This window comes from Chelonoidis abingdonii, chromosome 7 (genome assembly GCF_003597395.2).
Source record: "Chelonoidis abingdonii isolate Lonesome George chromosome 7, CheloAbing_2.0, whole genome shotgun sequence".
NCBI classification, from domain to species: domain Eukaryota; kingdom Metazoa; phylum Chordata; order Testudines; family Testudinidae; genus Chelonoidis; species Chelonoidis abingdonii.
Genome location: NC_133775.1, coordinates 3,642,145 through 3,660,382, shown reverse-complemented (window position 1 = coordinate 3,660,382; position 18,238 = coordinate 3,642,145). Strand labels below are relative to the sequence as shown.

The following is an 18,238-nucleotide window of genomic DNA, read 5'->3' as shown; positions in this document are numbered from 1 at the left end:
TCTTCTGCAAACCCTGTTGTTTTTCACCTATTTCCACATGAGGGGGGTGCTCGGTGTAACATATAAACCAGATTGGGATTTAGAGAGAGATTTTTTTATGCAAAGACCCTCTGATATTTCGTGGAAACAGATGATCCTACGTCCACAATTTTAGATTTTCTTTATTTCCCATTTATTTTCTCGCTAGGGACATTTGCAAGAAGACGAGATCTTTGTTCCTCACCGTACAGCATGGCACGTCATCTGCTGCTGCTAATTTCTCACTCAGAGTCATAATCCTCTCCGCAGTAGCTTGGGACTTCAGGTGGGGAATAAGCAGCAGGAGGAGATGAATTTCTAAGCAACTATGATTCTGTTTTTCATGCAACTGTTCCTAATAATAAACGGCTGGGAAGAGAACAAGAAAATACACAGTTGTTACCACTGGTTCCAGCGAGGCGTCCGGGAGGCAGTTTAGAAGCCCGGATCGAAAATCACGATGCAAAGCACGTGCCTATGTGCAGAAGTTAGGAAAGATGAAGGATTGTGGGAGAGGAAGAGAAATGTAATGCAAACCCTCAATGGTGGTTTGGCAGTTAGATACTGTGGTGCTTCCTAGATTAGATAAAGCAGAGTTTTGTTTCCTGGGGTACCATCCAGGGCAGGGTCTGGTTATTTATAGCTGCGGTTCCTAGAATGTGGCAGGAACTCCATTAATATTCTTGGCAAGCATCCCCGTACGGAGCGGTAGAGGGGCTGATGGCAGAGAACAGGGGCTGGACTTCCAGGGAGAAAGCTCATCAGAAGCAAACTGACCGTGCCGGGTGCTTTTCCTTCCCACAGCAGAGCGCCGTAACTCTCTGTGCTCTTCAGGCTTACAGGCACGCTGCATTTGACCTTGTTTTGCAGAGCACGTCCCTACAGCATGTGCCCGGGTTGATGCCCTGCGTTCCCATGGGTACCCCAAAGAAGCGCTCCGACTGACTGTTGCCATAATCAATACACTGAGATTGCAACAGCAAAGGCAGCTGGAAATTTACAAACATCAGAAGAAAGGTATGGGCTGTTCCCAGACTTGTAGACCCAACCCTGGAATCAACCACTTTGCTTGGCCAGTATCCTGGGGACAAATGACAGTGGCCCCTCTCTCAGATGCTGCTGAATGCGAGAGCATGGATGCCACGGAGCCGGTCCGTTTTCTGCTGGGCGCTGCCAGTGCTGCAGGGCGTTTGATGCAGACCACTGCCCACCAGAACGCTCGTCCGGTGTGTCTGTCTGACGCCAGGTTTTCAGATCTGAAAAATGCCTAAATAGCCTTTGATATTGGATAGCTTGGATTGCCACGGCCTGGCCTTGACCCCAGAACGGCATGTCCGGGAGGGGGGAAAAGACCAACCTGAAAGGGTTTGTAGACAGTCCTGTGCCTCCCAGAGACATTCCTGCTGGCGTTCCCGAGTCACATGCACCGACCCCTCGTGCTGAGCTAAGTCCTGCTGGGTGACTGGTAATGGTGGGTCACTGCTCAGGAGACCAGCCCCCAGGGTTTGTAAAGTAAATGAACGAGCTGTTTATAGCGGGGACCCTTCCTGGGGCCTCTCACACTGTGTTTCTCTACCAGGGACCAGCTGGCTGCCTTCCTGAGCCCAGTCAGGGAGATCTCGGGCCCGGGGGTTGAGAACCGCTGCTGGAGCACGCTCGCGCCGTGTCTCCCGGGCCTTCCCGCTGTGCGTTCTTCCCAACCTGAGCGGGACCTGAGTGATCCGCTGCCGCGGCTTCAGGCCTTCATCTCAGCGTTTCTGTATCTAATGCTCTGCTTCTGTCCTGTCCCCAGAATTACTGCAGAGGGGAGCCACAACCATCACAAACCTGGAGGGCTGGGTCGGGCACCCTCTGAACCCCATTGGCTGCTTGTTCCTCACCTTGACGGAGGCTTGTAGATTAGAAGAGGAAAATTGCCTTGAAATTTCAGGTATCCGAGTCTTTCCCCGTCCAGACCAGTGAGTTAAACTTCCAGGGCTCCAGGCTGTGAGCTGCTGAATCCAAGACAGAGCTAACGGCTCCCCCGCCCCTTACGCCTCCGTTCGGACAGTGTCTGCCTCTTGTGTCTCCTTTTCAAATGTCTCCTGCTTCTTATCCCACTGCTCAGTCTTGGTCGCTCCCAGCTCTGCTCTCTGCACTTGCAGAGGAAGAGAAGGGGCCAGGGTGGATCGCAGCAGGCTCTGTTTAGCCTAACAGAAGGTTAAGGGGTGGGTTGATCACAGTCCATAAGTACCTACATGGGGAACGAGTATCTAGTAATGGGCTCTGCAGTCCAGCAGAGGAAGGTCTAACAGGATCCAGTGGCTGGGAGCTGAAGCGAGACAACCTCAGACTGGAAGTAAGGCCTCGGTTTTTATCACTGAGAGTCACTAACCACTGGTTGCGGTGGATTCTTGACCATTTTTAAAGCCTGACAGGACGTTTCTCTGCCCTAGGAGTTATTTGGGGGCCTGTGCTGTACAGGAGGTCAAATGAGATGGGCACAGCCATCCTGGCCTTGGAATCCGTGAACCTCCAATGCAGCGAGGGAGGGCGTGGCGCCTCCCCGGTGCAGGGTGGCCGCAGACTGAGGCAGTCAGACGACAGGAGAACAGCCACGCCCCAGAGCTGTGCTAGGTTGTCCCGGAACACACGGCCGTTCTAGCCCGTTGGGTGGCTTTGCCCCATGGCACATTGAACGTGTTCTGGTCAAACTTGACGTATTTCCCCATGGCTGGTAAAATAGGGAGGATGCTCATGGTCCGGCCTGTTGTGTTGGCACTTGGGCCACGTCTATACGACGCGCCGTATCGGCGCATTACAATCGATTGCTCGGGGATCGATATATCGCGTCTAATATAGACGCGATATATCGATCCCTGAGCGCACTTACATAGATTCCGGAACTCCACCAAACCCAATGGAGTTCTGGAATCGACATGGCGAGCCGCGCACATCGATCCCGCGCGGTGAAGACGGGTGAGTAGATCGATTTTAGATAATCGATTTCAGCTACGCTATTCTCGTAGCTGAAATTGCGTATCTAAAATCGATTTTTGCGCGTCGTGTAGACCTGGCCTTGGAGTCAGAACTGGGAGGGTCAGGTTGGGTTTTCCGTCAGCCAAACGAGCCGAGCCAAGCCACTCCCTCCAGCCAGGTCAGAAATGCAGGTTGGTATCCTCCCACGCGGGCTCGCTCAGTTCTCGATCTCTGCGGAACCAGTGTAAGCAATGAGTACCGTGGTTGGGCAGGGAAGGATGGCGCTGAGCTTGGGTTTCATGCTGGGTTCGTTCCCAGGTCATTCTCATTTCTCAGCCTAGCGACTGCCTTCTCCTCTAGATGCCAGCGACGCCAAGCCCCCGGTGTATCAGCACATGCCTGTGGCGACCGGTTGCCAGGACAGCGGCGAGTCCTACCTGTCCCTTGCTTTAGAGGTGGCTCTGATGGGGATGGGGCAGCAGCGGGTGATGCCCGAGGGGCTGTACGCGCAGGATAAAGTGTGCCGCAATGAAGAGCAGATCATTGCCCGGCTGCAGGAGCTGGAGCTGGACGCGGTGCTGGTGCAGACCCTTCGGAAGCAGTGTATCTTGCTGCTAGAAGGTGAGGTGGAGGAGAGGAACCAGGCTGCACTGCACAGCTGGTGGTGGCATTGAAGGCCGGCCTCGGAGAGGACCCCTCGCGCACGGTGCAGGAGCCCAGGGGACTGAGGAGCTGGGGGAAGGCTGGTTACAGGGAGGGTCCCCTACAGGCGCGTGCTGGGAAGGCACTAGTCATAATTGCTGCCATGCCCCTGTGTTACCAGGGTCATTAACCCTGAGCGTGCCAGCCTGGTGCTTGAGCAGGCTATCGCTCCAGTCCCTATGCAGCGGTGGTGTGGGGCATGCCCCCTAAGGGGCACAGAGGAACGTTGAGGGGGCAGGGTGGGGCCCAGACCAGCCCCCAGGGAGGGGAGGGAGGGAGTGCAACCCAGCCCTGCTACTGGCTCCCAGCCCTGGCCCTCCAGCCGCTGCCCCACAGCCCTGGCCACGACCCCCTGGCTCCACTCCCAGCGCCGGCTCCGACTCCATTCCCAGCCGCGACCTCCCAGCTCCGGCTCCACTCCCAGCCCCGGCTCCGCCTCCATTCCCAGCCGCGACCTCCCAGCTCCGGCCCCACCCGCAGCCACAACCTCTGGCTCCACTCCCAGCGCCGGCTCCGCCTCCATTCCCAGCCCCACCCCCAGCCATGACCCTCCAGTCCCACCCCCGCCTCATTCCGGCCACAAACCCCCCAGCTCCCTCCCAGCCCTGCCCCGCTTCCAGCCCGCCCCGCTTCCATTCGCCAGCTGCAACCCGCTAGCTCCCTCCCCAGCCCCGGCTCCCCTCCATTCCCACCCCCGCCATGATCCCCAGCTCCCACACCCCCGCCTCCATTCCCGGCCACGACCCCCAGCTACACTCGCCAGCTCCACCTCACTCCGGCTCCCATCCCCAGCCACACACATCACCACCCAGCTCCACTCCCAGCCTGCTTCATTCTCAGCTGCAACCTTCTAGTCACTCCCAGCCCCGGCTCTACCTCCATTCCCGGCCCTGCTCCCACCCCCAGCCCCACTTCCAGCTCTGGCTCTGCCTCCATTCCCAGCCCCACCCCAGCCTCGGGCCCTGGCTGCGGCTCCATTCCTGGCCCCAGCCATGGGCCCCTTACCCCTGTCTGTGTCGCTCCCGGCGTGGTGGCAGACGGGCAAGGGGGCCCCGACTCTGGAAAGTGTGGGGACCAGGCTGTACAGGACTGCACCATTAGCTGGATGCGTGACAGGGAACTTCCTCCTGCCAGGCACGAGGACCTGTGGCCACCACGGCCCCCCCGAGTTTAGGAGAACGGGCCAGGGGCTAGCTTGTTCTTGCTGCTCAGATAACCCCGGCGTGCCCACCTCCAAGGGGCTGTGGAGATCGGTGCTGATCGCATTCCCCGAGCCGTTGAGGAACTGACCTGAGAGGCTCTGCGTGGCTGGTGGGAAGCTGTCTGGCCGAGCGGCGCAGCAGCACAGTGGCTGACGCGGCTTTGCTGTTGTGCAGGTGGTCCCTTCAGTGGCCTGGGAGAAGTGATCCAGCGGGAGAGCGTTCCCATGCACACCTTTGCCAAGTACCTGTTCTCCGCCTTGCTGCCTCATGACGCAGACCTGGCCTACAAGCTGGCCCTTCGGGCCATGAGGTTTGTGGGCGTTTCTTCCGCCTGGGTTGGGTTTGATCCGATCTCAAGAGCAGCAAAGTCGCTCCCAATATTTCCCCCCTCCCTTTCCAACCCCAGAGTCTGGTCAGTGTTGGTTTGTTCGGGAGCCACTGCGGGGAACTTGTGACGGCCAAGATTAGGTTCTACTCGTCCAAGAAAATGCCTGCACTGCAGCAGCCGATTTCCTCCCATATAAACCGCCCCATCTGCTGAGCTGGGTGAATGTGCTGGGGAAAGGACCCAGGCACTGGCTGCATCCATCGGCGCGCCGGGTCCTTCCCCCTCGTCTCCATCCTGCAGCCCCATCTCCCACGGCGCAAGGAGAGTGAAAGGCAGAGATCTCAGGGCAGACTCTGCACCCCAGCCCTGCTGGGCCTCTTCGCCTGGAAGCAGAGACCCGGTTCTCCGCATCCAGCTCCCCCTTTGCAGAGCAATTGAGAGAAGAGACAAGAACAGGAAAACCCAGCTAGGAGAGAGTATGGCTGGGCTGGGCACCCAACTGACCCTGCACTGACGGTGGCAGGACAACTGGCAGAAAGGACGCTCAAGGGGCCAGCCCCGTGCTGGGCAGGCTCCCGCACTCTGCTCTGCCTGTCAGCCTCCGTCCTCCCCTGGCCCAGGTCTGCGCTGGGATTCGTTCTAGCCGTGGGTCTGGCCCCTGCAATTGCTGTTCCTGCGGGGTGTGTTACCCACTCCTCCGGCTCCGTCCACTCGCAGACTGGATTTTCGCATCAGTTGGGTGAAGAGAGGGATGAATGACAATGGCAAAAAGCTCCCCCGTGATTGAGTTTGGGGGGCTCTGTCTTCTCGCAGCCGACACCCCACCTTCATGCTGGGGTCTCCAATCTGGGCTGCAACCGTCCCAGCTTTCACTGGCGGAAGAGGGGCGGGCGCTGCTTACGCCGCCTCTGCCTTTGCTCCACATGGTCTTCCATAACCCAGCTGGTCTGGGATCCACCCATGAGACTGCAACCCGCGGCACTGCTGATGAGTAACGTCGCCTTCCAGGAGACCGTGTTACTGGCACCGCAGTGTCTAGGCTGAACGGTGGCTTCGCCCCGTCCCCTGGCAGCCGTTTGCTTGCTCAGCTGTTGCATGTCATCACTCCCAGTAGCACCTGGGCGGGAGGGGGAACCTGTGGTTTCCTGTCACCCAGAAGTTCTGCGGCTTTGGAATATTCACACGCGAGCAGGTAACACACACCCACCACAGGGGCCTTGGAGCAGCGTGGTGCTACGTCTGAGCCCAGCCCTCCACTTTAAGAGGAACCAGATGATTTGCCTGAAAGCACCACTTTGCCCAAAGATGAAAGGAGCCTCAAGTGAGCTTTTCCAGCTCGTGTTTTATAAATCACTTGGCGGTTTTCAGCTCCCTTTCAAGTCCATTTGAAATTGATCCTTGCGCCCATGTGTTCTGCATGCAGTCTCGGGAGTCGTCGCACGCCTGGAATGCAGCTTGGTGCGTTCAAAGAGCCTGCTGAACCTGCTGGTGCACCAGGCCACCTGCGATCAACCCTCCTCATCGCCGGGTGGGCGGGGGGGGCGGGGGGGCTAGCGGCACAGGAAGGTGTGGGGCTTTGAGTTGGCAGGGAACCTCTGACTTCTCCTGTCTCTTCTAGGCTGCCTGTGCTGGAGACGACCGCTCCCTCCGGAGACATCACGCACCCTCACCACCTGGTGTCCGTCGTCCCCAGCAGGTACCCCCGGTGGTTTACCCTGGGCCACTTGGAATCGCAGCAGTGTGAATTGGCCTCCACCATGCTGACGGCAGCTAAAGGTGGGTGTGGGGCCCGTCTTGCACCTGAGCAGACGGTTTTAGGTCAGATTCGGGAGCAGAGCCAGCGCCCCCAGCTGGTTTCCACTGCAGAACCCGCTGGAAGGGGAATGTGGGAAGTGGGGGGCTCTTTCAGGTGAACTTGCTCCAGGAGCATGAGGCGAACTCCCCGTGGGAGGGATCTGCGGGCACAGTACTGGGAAGAGAAACACCGTGTAGCCTCCAGTGCAGCAGGGAGAGGGGAATGGGGCGTGTGACCCTCTCAAAGATGAGACACCCCCCTGCCCCCATGGCTCACCCCAGGGCCAGGAACGCAGGCAGGTGAGGGAGAACTCTGTTCAGATGCTGAAAAAGGGAATCTTAGAAATCCTGCATTGCTTGTGGCTGTGGTCCCAAATCCGTTCCCTGATCAGCCGGACATGATGGCTCTTTGCATCCCAGCGGTAGCGTTGTCTGGATTGGCAGTCCACCCTGTGCGGCCAAGGTCGTGCCAGCATCGCAGTGCACAGCCGGAGGCAGCTGGGGAGGTTGGCGTTGCTCAGTGCCAAGGGGCAGGCGGCTCCAGTTTCTCCTGGGGCCTGACCCAGTGCCCACCAAAATGGATCGAAAGATCCTTGTTGACTTCAGCGGGACTTGAACCAAGCCCCTTGTCTCCTGTTCTCTGGGCGTGGCTCTCCCAGCTGGCGGAATGTGCTGACTGCCTCTGCTTGCGTATCCTGTCCATTCTACGGGGGCGGGGGGCTGCAGTGTGAAGCCCAGGAAGGCAGAACATAAAAAGCAGGACTCTGAGGCACCCACCCTGGGAGTGAAGGAGGAGGGGGTGAGGGTGTCCATCTCTCTGGATTCAGTACGTTCTCTTCGTGCTGCTTCCTGCAAGCAGACAGCGAGCGTTGGGGTGATTTTTCTCCAGAAGGTTTTGGAAGGTGGAAGCAGCGTGTGGGTCTCAGCAAGGTTAGGATGGTACCTAAGCCACTGCCACCCCGTTGCTGGGATCCCAGCTGCAGAAATTGTAAAACCGCTGGCCAGGGATCTGTTGAACAGGGCGCGTGGACGAGATGAGAAGGCAAATGGATTTTTTACTTTGTATTTATGAAAGTTTCGTTTGACAGGAAACCAGACCAACTTCCCAGGCCAGGCAGGACAGGGAAGCAAATGGTGACATCAGGCAGACGGGTGACAGGCCATGATGTGCTCAGAGGGCTTGAAATCCGAGGCAGTTGACAGGCTTCCCTGTGTATCGATACAGTGTCACTCGGAGCCCCTCGGAACAGGACCCTTCTCCCCTTCCATTGGCGGCCAGCGGGAGAACTTTTCCCATCCCCCTTCTTGCTTTTCCCAGCTTTTCAATTCTCAGGGCTCTGGGTTGCCATCACCTCCCTGGGATCTCGGAGGAAGCTGAGCCAGGGTGACCAGATGTCCTGATAAAATTGGGACGGCCCCGATATTTAACTTTGTCCCGATCAATGTATGGTCAGGACGCCACTTGTCCCGATATTTGGGTAAGGAGGCCAGCGGGAGGGAGGCGCTGACCCCGTGGGTGCTCCGGGGCTGGCGCACCCATGGGGAAAAATTGCAGCCAAGCTCCTTCCTCCTCATCACCTTCTCTCCCCCTCCCTGCAGCGCGCTGTGTCCCCACTCCTCCCCCTCCAGCGATCCCGCTGCCTAACAGCTGTTTGGCTGCACTTAGCGCTTTGGGGAGGGGAGGGGGGAGGAGCGAGGACTGCGGTGCACTCAGGGGAGGAGGTGGAGAGGAGGAACTTGGGAGAAGGGGGTGGAATGGGGTGGGGTGAGGGCGGGGAAGAGGTGGGGGGGGTGGCGAGCATCCACCCGTCAGAGGGGAAGTGGGTGCAGCGGGGGTGAGCAGTGGGTGGGGGACTGAGGAGGGACACAGCGAGCCAGAGGCAGGCTGAGGAATGAGGAAGGGCACGTTGAGGGGGCCGAGCAGGGAGGGGGCAGGACCTGGGGCAGAGTGGAGGCGGAGCCTGGGAAGAGCGGGGGTGGACTGTGGGCGGGGCTGATTGCACCCCAATGTGTTGCAATATTTTAGTGCGGTGATCTGGTCACCCTAAGCTGAGCCCAGTAAATGAGGAATTTTGTGTGTTTGTTCTCCTTGAGCTGGGCAGGATAACAAATCCTCCACCAGAATGAAAAGGCCGCTTGAGTTGGGTTTTTGGTTTTCTTCCAGCTCTCCCATTTCCCCCCAAACGTTCAAACGCGGGAGCGTGTCCATAGGTGATCGAGTCTCATGGCCATCTTTCCTACACACCGCCTTCCACTTTTACATCTGGTCATACGAGGAGCCTTGGATCAGGAGTCCCCGTCACTGGGGTGACTGCTGCCGAGGGGGCAGAAGATCATTTTAATCATTTGTCATTTGAAATTTCTTTTCATTTTCTAGTCCGGCTCTGCTCTGCACCTTCTTAGTCACTTTTCATCGTTCCTGGTCGATCGCATCTCCGAGCCTCCACGGCTAATGGGCTGTTTGCAGAGAAGAGATGTTTCTTTAACTGCCAACCCTATAAACTCAACCTATGACCTAGGTCGCAAACAGGGTCCCTTCTGGGTTGTCGTCATGGCTAGTATGCCAGGTTATGGGTGAAATTCCTCCATGGTGACCTCTGCAATCCCCTTGTCTTAGCATTCTGCCCTCTGTTGCCCATGTGCATCGCTGGAGAAGGCTGATGAGGTACCACAGGCGTTACCAAAGGCAGAGCCCAACACTGCAACTGACGCTGAGTTTTCCTCCCTCCAGGCAGGTGTGGGTGGAAAGTTCCAGACGTTAAAAAAACGTTCCCTTGCTGCAAATTTCCAATACTCGCCCTGAGCCGGATCCAAAGCCCATTGAAGCCAACAGGCGTCTTTCCATTTACTTCCGTGAGTGCAAAGCTGTTTCTGGGCGCTCATGCTTGGAAAGGGCTTATGGGACAGAAGAAGGGGTGTCGCAATTTGACCCGGGGCGGGGTGTGAAGGGTTCCAGCTGAGGGTAGAAATTGACGATGGCGGCTGGCACTGTCTGATGCAACTGGATTTACATACGAGGAATGTGTGAAGTCCTGCTTCTCCAAACGCAGGAGGCGCCAGAAACAAAAGGAAGATTTTCTTAGCTTACCAGAGCCAGAAAACTCTCTCACTGGCTTTGTCCATGGGCCCATCGTGTGCCCAGCTGCTGCTTGGCTCTCTTGATCGTTTGCCCGTCTCTCTGAGTCTGCCCCCAGCTGGTCTTTTCACACATGGGCGTGCCGAGCCCTCTGCCCAGTGCTAGTTTCTGGACAGACTCTAGTTTAGGCGTGGCCCCTTCGCTGTCGCACGCCTGTCTTGAGTAACGGGCACATTCACAAGATGTTAATTCAGCCCATAAAGAGGCTCAACCCAGCAGCTCCTAACAGAAGACGGAGTATCCCTGTGGCAAGTCATTTTCTTTTTCAGTGTATCTAGCATTAAGAGTTAACCACATTGGTTAATTGTATCCGGGTTTTTATCTGGGCAGACCCTTTGATGGAAAAAATTCCGATTTCACGGCTGCTGGCCAGGCTGTGGGTGGACTTGCATCGCTAGCTAGCGCCTGAGATCAAAGCACAGAGGAAGGGACTGGCTACTCTTCTGTCCTAGGAACAGTTCAGGAGCAATGATGAGATTTGGTCACCTGAACGTATCCGTTTACAGCTGAAGCAGATCCCACCACATGGAGTGAACTGGGTAGACTCAGCAAAATGTGGTTAGGAGAAGCAGCTGAAGAGACCTTATTCCTTATGTAGAAATGTCCAGCCTTGAGAGCTCTGATCCCAGAACTGTGGAATGAAGACTGGTTTGGAGCTGAATGGGGGTGGATGGAACCGTAGCAGGAAAGTAGCATGTGCTACAAGAACAGTGAAGATAAAACTCAGCACGTTTCCGCTCTTATGGAGTTCACTGAACCCCCTGGAGAGGGGGGCTCTGTGTCACAGAGGAGTAGGGGCTATACGGCACGTGATGGGGGAACTCACCCGAATGGTCTCCCACCAGTGCTGTGTTGTGTGTCATGCACCTGGATATGTGGTATCAGTGTGTAGAGGTTACTCCTGAGCTGTCTGTGCTTTCCGGGGCAAACAGAATACGAATGTGCTTGCCCTGTCTGTGAACGCGTCAGCTAGGTAATTAGGTGGTGTAATTAGGTGGTGGCCACCAAACAGCCATAGCGTGCCAAGGGTTGGGGAATATTTAGAGTAGAACTGTAAGAGACGTGGCATTAGGAAGTGACTGATGACATGGCTGATCATAAGTGGGATGGAATCGTACACAGTGAGACGCCCTGGGGCCTGGCTGGAAGGGTCCGACCCTCGCTGGAGCCTTTCGGGGTGCAGAGTATGTTCCTTTTGTATCAGGTCTGTAGTTATCGGTGGACATGCTGCAATACACAGATGGAGCCGGGGCTAGGAGTGGAGCCGCAGTGGGGGCTGGGAGGAGAGCCACAGCTGGGCGCAGGGGCCAGAGCTGCAGCTGGGAGTGGGGCCACAATCGGGGCTGGGAGCTTGGGGGGTTTAGCCCAAGGCCAGCTGGGGCTGCAACCAGGAACGGAACCACAGCCAGAGCTGGGAACTGACGCTGGGGCTGGGGTCGGAGCAGGGCTGGGTGGCGTTCCATCCCAGCCCCTGCCGTGCCGAGGGGGTACACCTCACAGCCTGGAGTCCATTGCTCTAGGCTGGGATGATTCCCACAGGGCTAACAGGAGCCAAAAGTAATAACTTGCCCTTGGTCCAGTCAGCGGTGAGGCCTCCGAGGGCCTGTCTGCACAAACACTGAACTGGCAGCAGGCTGGGCTGGGGGTGGCTCCTGAGGCTCATCACTTGTTCGCTAGTGTGCATTGATCTCGTCCTCTTTGAAACAGGAGCAGAGCCAAGTGCATAAAAACTGTTAGTCCGCGTTGGCAGGGTCCGTGCTGACAATTAGTGCATGGCAGAGTCACAGCCCAGCTGGCAGTGCACTTGTGTCGGGAAGCCCTGCCCCAAGCCTGCACAGTGAGCAGACACTGTTTTCACAGAGAAATCCCACTTGCCAGCTTTGTTCGGAGAAGCCCTGTCAGGAGAGTCCATGATGCATTGGGTTTTGTGTGCACTCTCTGGGCCCTGCTCCCAGCAGGCTGAGCAAGAGACAACCAGGTCAGACAGGACTTGCAGAGCCCCCGGTAGACGCACAGAGGGCTGACCTCTGAGCAGCTGCAAACGCAGAGGCAGTCTGCGCTGCGTGTGGCCCAGACAAGTCCAGATCCTCACCCCTGGGAAATCCCTGGGAATTAGGGGCCTCCAGACTTGGGAAGCTGCAACCCAAAGTGAAAACTGGGGTGTCTGGAGCGGCAGGGGCCCTGGCGGGGCGGGGGCTGACTTTCCGACCTGTCCCTCCTGTGCGTGCAGGTGACATGCTGCAGTTACGCACCGTCCTGGAAGCGATCCAGAAGAACATCCACTCCTCGTCCTTGATCTTCAAGCTGGCCCAGGACGCCTTTAAGATCGCCACACCCGCAGACAGCAACCCCGACACCACCCTGCTCAATGTGGCGCTGGAGCTGGGGCTGCAGGTAGGGGAGGGGGCCACATAGAGGAAAAACGTGTCGTCTTCGGAGGCTGCTTTGGGCGGCCCAGTTCTGAGGCAGTGTGGCTGGGTCCTTCCCGGACGAGTGGGCAGCAGTGCTGAGGGCTGGGGGAAGGCCTTGTTCGGAGTGTGGTGAACGGGACTGTCGGGGGGGGGGGGGTGCCTGCCCTGCAGTGGCCCCTGCTGGCCGAGTGTGGCACTTCAGGCCCCTTGCCTCAGTTTCCTTCCCTGAGGTGGGTCTTCTCAGCTCTCTACCCGCTGGTCAGCGCTGGAGACATGGCTTAGCTCTCCGGCAAAGTCACAAGTGCAGCCCCTTCCAGGGCAGCAGCCATCTGACTAAAAGTCCCAACAGACCGAGTTCTTCAGCCCTTTGGGGGCTTCTCCTCAGCTTGCCCGCTGCGCCTTGGTCCTGGCCCCTTCCTCGGCTGCCTTTGAGAACCCCAGGCGGGTTCCCTTGGAGGGCTGTTCTCAGCCCCTTGCAGCCTTCCCTGCTCCGGTAGAGCCCTGGGCTTCTTGCACATCCTGGGTCTGCCGGCTCCCCGAGCCCTGAGACGAGGCCCAGCTGTCCAGTCAGACACTCATGCCTCAGGCAGGGACGCAGCTATTTAAGCTTGGCCAAGGTGGGGTTGGCCCCAGCTCCCTTCACTAAGGGGCCTGTCCCCGTGTGACAGTAACTGTATAGTGTCAAACCATGGCTCAGGGCACGGGGCTGTCCTGGCTCCGCTCCCAGACGTGGCGAGTCTGGAGCTGCATCAGGCCCTGTTTGGAGCTGTTCCGCCTGCAGGCCTAGCCCAGGGCGCCCTCAGCAAACTGCTCCGGGGGTGGGCCGGGAGCGAGGCCGACGGTAACAGCACCCCGTGGGGGCTGGGCAAAGCAGGGACGAAGAGGAGGGCTGGTCACTGTTTTCTCTCTCCTAGGTCATGCGGATGACTCTGTCCACCCTGAACTGGAGGCGAAGGGAGATGGTGCGGTGGCTGGTCACCTGTGCGACGGAAGTGGGTGGGTGCTGCTCTTCACTGCCGTCCTGGCCTTCCAGGAGGGGCTGGGTCTCTGCTCCACTCCCTGTCCCTTTAACCAGTGCCTGCCCTTTCCTGCTGGCCAAGGGCCGGGGAGGGGCTCGCTTCATCCAGCCTGCAGGGCGAGCCCCTGAGCGACGGGATGAGACATCAGTAGATTTCCTGGTGTTTCAGGCCGGACAAGACCACTGGATCATGGTCCAGGCTGGAGAACCTCCCCCAGCCGTCCCTGTGCTGAGCCTAGCCAGTCGGGTGAGACCGAACTGTGCCTCAGGCAGAGACCGGGGGGCACCAGTGCCCACGGCCCCTGCAGTGGCAGGGCATTGAGTAGCTGATACGTGCCCAGATGATCCTGGCAGGTGACCCACGCCCCGTGCAGCATAGGAATGCAACCTCCCCTCCCCCTGCCTTCTCCCCAAGCTTCCAGCCAATCTGCACTGGGGGAACATTCCTTCCTGACCCCAGATCTAGCCATCAGTTGGAGCCTGAACTGTCAGTGCCCAGCCCTTGAGTGGAGGACCCTGGTGGGAACCGCAGGACTCCTAGAGGGGAGCTTGTAACCTGCAGTGCCCTGGCATTTGCTGGCTTTGACTCCCGTTCATGGGGACACGGTTGCACTGTTGCACTGTGGGGGATTCGTAGCTTCGTTTCAGAACGTTGGCCTGAAGCCCTGGAGCTGTTTGTCTGCAGCGGACTGGCATCTGGTTGTCCCTGTATATCCAAGCCAGTGCTCTCAACCCGGGCTCCCAGGTCCTCCCCCAGGGCTCCCAGGTCCTCCCCCGGGCTCTGGATGAGAAGTGGCCACTTGTCAGCCATGCTGAGCGATTCCAGGTCCCAAGGAGAGTGGAGGGAGCTGGGATTGCTCAGCATTCCGGGCCTAGAGGATTTAGGCGCCTGCCTTAGTTGGAGCACTGCACCCCAGCCCACGCTGATGGCATATTCCTGTCTGGCAGGTGTGCGTGCACTGCTCAGCATCCTGCAGAACTGGTACACGCTCTTCACCCCCACGGAAGCCACCAGCATCGTGGCGGCAACAGTGATGTCCCACAACACCATCCTGCGGCTGAGCCTGGACTACCCGCAGCGCGAGGAGCTGGCCGGCTGCGCCCGCACCCTGGCCCTGCAGTGTGCCATGAAGGACCCCCAGAACTGTGCCCTCTCCGCCCTCACGCTGTGCGAAAAAGACCACATCGCCTTCGAGACGGCCTACCAGATCGTCATCGACGCCGCCGCCACGGGCATGACCTACTCGCAGCTCTTCACCATCGCCCGCTACATGGAGCACCGGGGCTACCCGCTGCGGGCCTTCAAACTGGCCTCGCTGGCCATGACGCACCTCAACCTCGCCTACAACCAGGACACCCACCCGGCCATCAACGACGTCCTGTGGGCCTGCGCACTGAGCCACTCCTTGGGCAAGAACGAGCTGGCGGCCATCATCCCCCTGGTGGTGAAGAGCGTGCACTGTGCCACGGTGCTGTCAGACATCCTGCGGCGCTGCACCATGACAGCCCCGGGCCTGGCCGGCATTCCCGGCCGCAGGAACTCTGGCAAACTCATGTCCACCGACAAGGCTCCCTTGCGCCAGCTGCTGGATGCCACGATAAGCGCTTACATCAACACCACCCACTCCAGGCTCACCCACATCAGCCCTCGGCACTATGGCGAGTTCATCGAGTTCCTCAGCAAAGCCAGGGAGACCTTCCTCCTGGCCCAGGATGGCCACCTCCAGTTCGCGCAGTTCATAGACAATCTCAAACAGATCTACAAAGGCAAGAAAAAACTGATGATGCTGGTGCGGGAGCGGTTTGGGTGAGCTCCCGCTGGCGCTGGCAGGGTTCGGCAGGGGCACTACACGCAGAAGAAAGGAAAATCTAACTGCAATTGGCAAAACAGAGGGTTTTTGTTCTTTTGTTGGATTTAACCGTTTCACATCCTGCGAGGATTCCAACGTTCTTTGGGCACATCAGACCAAAAGACAAGCCTGGGAAGAACAATTTACTCAGTATTCTACACTCCTGAGTGTATAACCGTTTAATACCAAAAGCTAACCTGGAAATCTAATACCTCTTTCCTAAAGGAAGCGTTCGCCGGCTGGTCCCAAGGTTGCCAAGCAAAAAGGAAAGAATAAAAATAGAAAGGAAAAGAGAAACGCAACACTAAACCTCGTGCGTCACCAAAAGCGATGGCTTTGCAGCGCCGTGCGCACCCTGCGGAGACGTGAAACTCCTCTTCTCCATTCGGGAAGATACATAAAGAAAAACTAGAGTAACTGTTCTCAGGGATTGCTTACTAAAAGTAACAAAAACAAAAAAAAGCATTTATTATACTGTAAATACTATAGTATATGTGTCAATTATTAAATTGTAAAGTTATAATTATTTATAATTATTCCGTCTTTTATTTGGGGGATACTTGAAATTGTCATGGGCTGGGACTTTTTTTTTTTTTTTTTAATTACAAAAAAGGAGGAGACACGTGACCATTTCTCAGGTTTCCCTGGCATCGTTGGTACATGAAAAGAGGGGTGGGAGGGAGGCAACCGGCAAATCGAAATGAATCTAGAATCTCAGCAGAACCACAGTGAGGTTGCGACCCTGTGGATGGCACCTAGGTAGGCTGGATTAACGGCAGGACATCTGGACAGGCAAAGGATGGACTTGGTCGGACGCTGACGGACGTTAGGGGAGCCCTGCCCCTTGTAAATTCCGCAAATAATTGGTGGAGGATTGAACACAAAACAAAGAACGGAGCCATTGGGCCGGAAGTCGTTGTGCCCAGAGTGTACGTATTTCTATTTTTGGCCTTCTCTGTGTGAGGAGTGAATGTCTGGGTGCATGGAGGTGTGCGTGGGGGGTGCTGACTGCCTTTTCTGCACTGGGAGGGCAGGAACACGAGCACAGCTTTGGTTACTTTTGTCCTTTCATTTCCTCTCCATTTCCAAGTCTTTGTCGCTCTGGCTAACGCAGACACCGGATGGACGAAGGCGTCTTGTCACGTTTCCTGATTTGTGTCACTCCGTCTCCTGCTGCTGCTTAGTGATCCAGGCTAGATTCAAACCTGTCATGGGGCAGGGACGGTCTTCCTTATTGCAGGTGTCTTTGTGTTCCCCTGGTCCAGTGTGTCTTAGTTTTAAAAGGGTCGGGAGGGCTGGGGCCAGTGGGGAAGGTGACTTGTAGCTAGAGAATGTGGACTGATGATCTACTGTCTGATTTTCTTTTGGAAAGAGATTTGTGTCTGCGCTGTGGACCGGAAAACCAGGTGTACTCAGTATTTGTTGCCATAAAAGTATCATTCTTCAACCTGTTTCTCTTTTTTTGTGTGTGCGCAACCTCTTGACCTAATGTTTAATAATAATAAGAAGAAAAAAGCTAATACTATTTATGTATCACTACTCCCCTTTTATATAAACTGTTGGAATTTCGGTGCTGTTCTTTGTTTTTATAATGAATAAAATGGGGGGTTGGGGGGGGAGGGAAAACCCCAAATTGAGGTCGGTTGGTATTTGGGCTAAAAGGGCAGCAATTGGAGGGGCGTCGGCGCCCCCAGGAGGCGCTGTGTGAGAACGCCTAGCCCGGGAAAGGGGTCTGAGTCGCTGCGCTCTGCGGGACGTGTCTCAGGGCAGCGCCTCCGGGATCTGCCTCCGAGCGTTGCACAAGTGGCGTGGAGCGAGAGGCAGAGGCCAGCGAGCCCTCCAGGGCGGGGTCTCCAGGCGGCTCAGCGTTGGCCTAGCCGTGCGCCTGCGGACACAGTGGGAGTTTGCCCGTGGTGATCAGTGGGAGCAGAGTCAGGACAATGTGGATGCTTTGGAGACCCTCCCCCCAGGGCCTGATTCTGCAACTGGCTTTGGAGATGCTCAGGGCTATGCATGTGCAGAGCCAGCTGCAGGATGGGAGCCTGTCCTTGCTCCATCACAGACTCTGTTTGGTCCTTAATGTGGGCTGCCGGGTGTCTCCAGCGTGCCCGTCACTTGGCTGAGCTATTCTCTCCTGGCTCTGCTGAGAACGGGCATTTGGCTCTGTCTCGCAGGCCTGGCCGCCCAGGCCTGAGGTGTGCAGAGCCCCTCGCAGGACGGGGCCCAGTGTCTGCCACCCTGCTCACAAGAGGGAAGGATGCCGGGCGACTCCGGGGGAACTCCCCTCCTGCCTTAGCGCAGAGCTTTGCCCAGTGGAACCTGCTAGGGGAGCCCTGGATGGCTGCGCCGGCTCCGAACGGCTTTGCCATGGTACAGCCCAAGCCGTGATGCATCCCACGTGCCTGGAGAGGGGACTGCCTTCCCCAAAATCCCCCTGCCATGGCAGCTGCCTTGGGCTTTACAATGGCTCGTTGATCCTGGGGGGACGTGGGAGCGGATCCCCCTGCAATGTGGCTGTCAGGGGTTCCCAAAGGTGTCTCAGGAAAGTGCCCACTGGGTAACACGGGCCCAGGCCAGCATGCACTGAGCGGGTGCAGTCGGGGGCCTGCACCACAGGGTGACAGCCGCTCTGGTTCCCTGGAGGACACCCCCAGCGGTGCTGGTACCACGCACGGGAGGGGGCGTTGGCGGCTGTTTGCCCCGTGGCTTTGCCGAGGAGCGGAATGGCCAGATGGAAATCCTGAAATAGGCTTTGGAAAAGTCTGATCCAGCGTCCCAGCCAGACCCCACGTGGGGGATCCCCCCTGGTCAGGGCTCATCA

General features: G+C 57.5%; 1 protein-coding gene across 1 annotated transcript in view; it reads left to right on the top strand.

Moving 5' to 3' along the window:
- ZSWIM5 (zinc finger SWIM-type containing 5) overlaps positions 1–16,864 on the top strand; it is a 51,593-nt gene extending 34,729 nt beyond the window's left edge. The window contains exons 6-13 of the mRNA XM_032804560.2: positions 889–1,035; positions 1,811–1,948; positions 3,337–3,597; positions 5,055–5,190; positions 6,827–6,984; positions 12,369–12,532; positions 13,464–13,545; positions 14,516–16,864. Of these exons, the coding sequence (XP_032660451.1) occupies positions 889–1,035; positions 1,811–1,948; positions 3,337–3,597; positions 5,055–5,190; positions 6,827–6,984; positions 12,369–12,532; positions 13,464–13,545; positions 14,516–15,378 (1,949 nt within the window). The 3' untranslated portion in view covers positions 15,379–16,864. The remainder of the gene's footprint in view (positions 1–888; positions 1,036–1,810; positions 1,949–3,336; positions 3,598–5,054; positions 5,191–6,826; positions 6,985–12,368; positions 12,533–13,463; positions 13,546–14,515) is intronic.
- Positions 16,865–18,238: the final 1,374 nt, after the last annotated feature.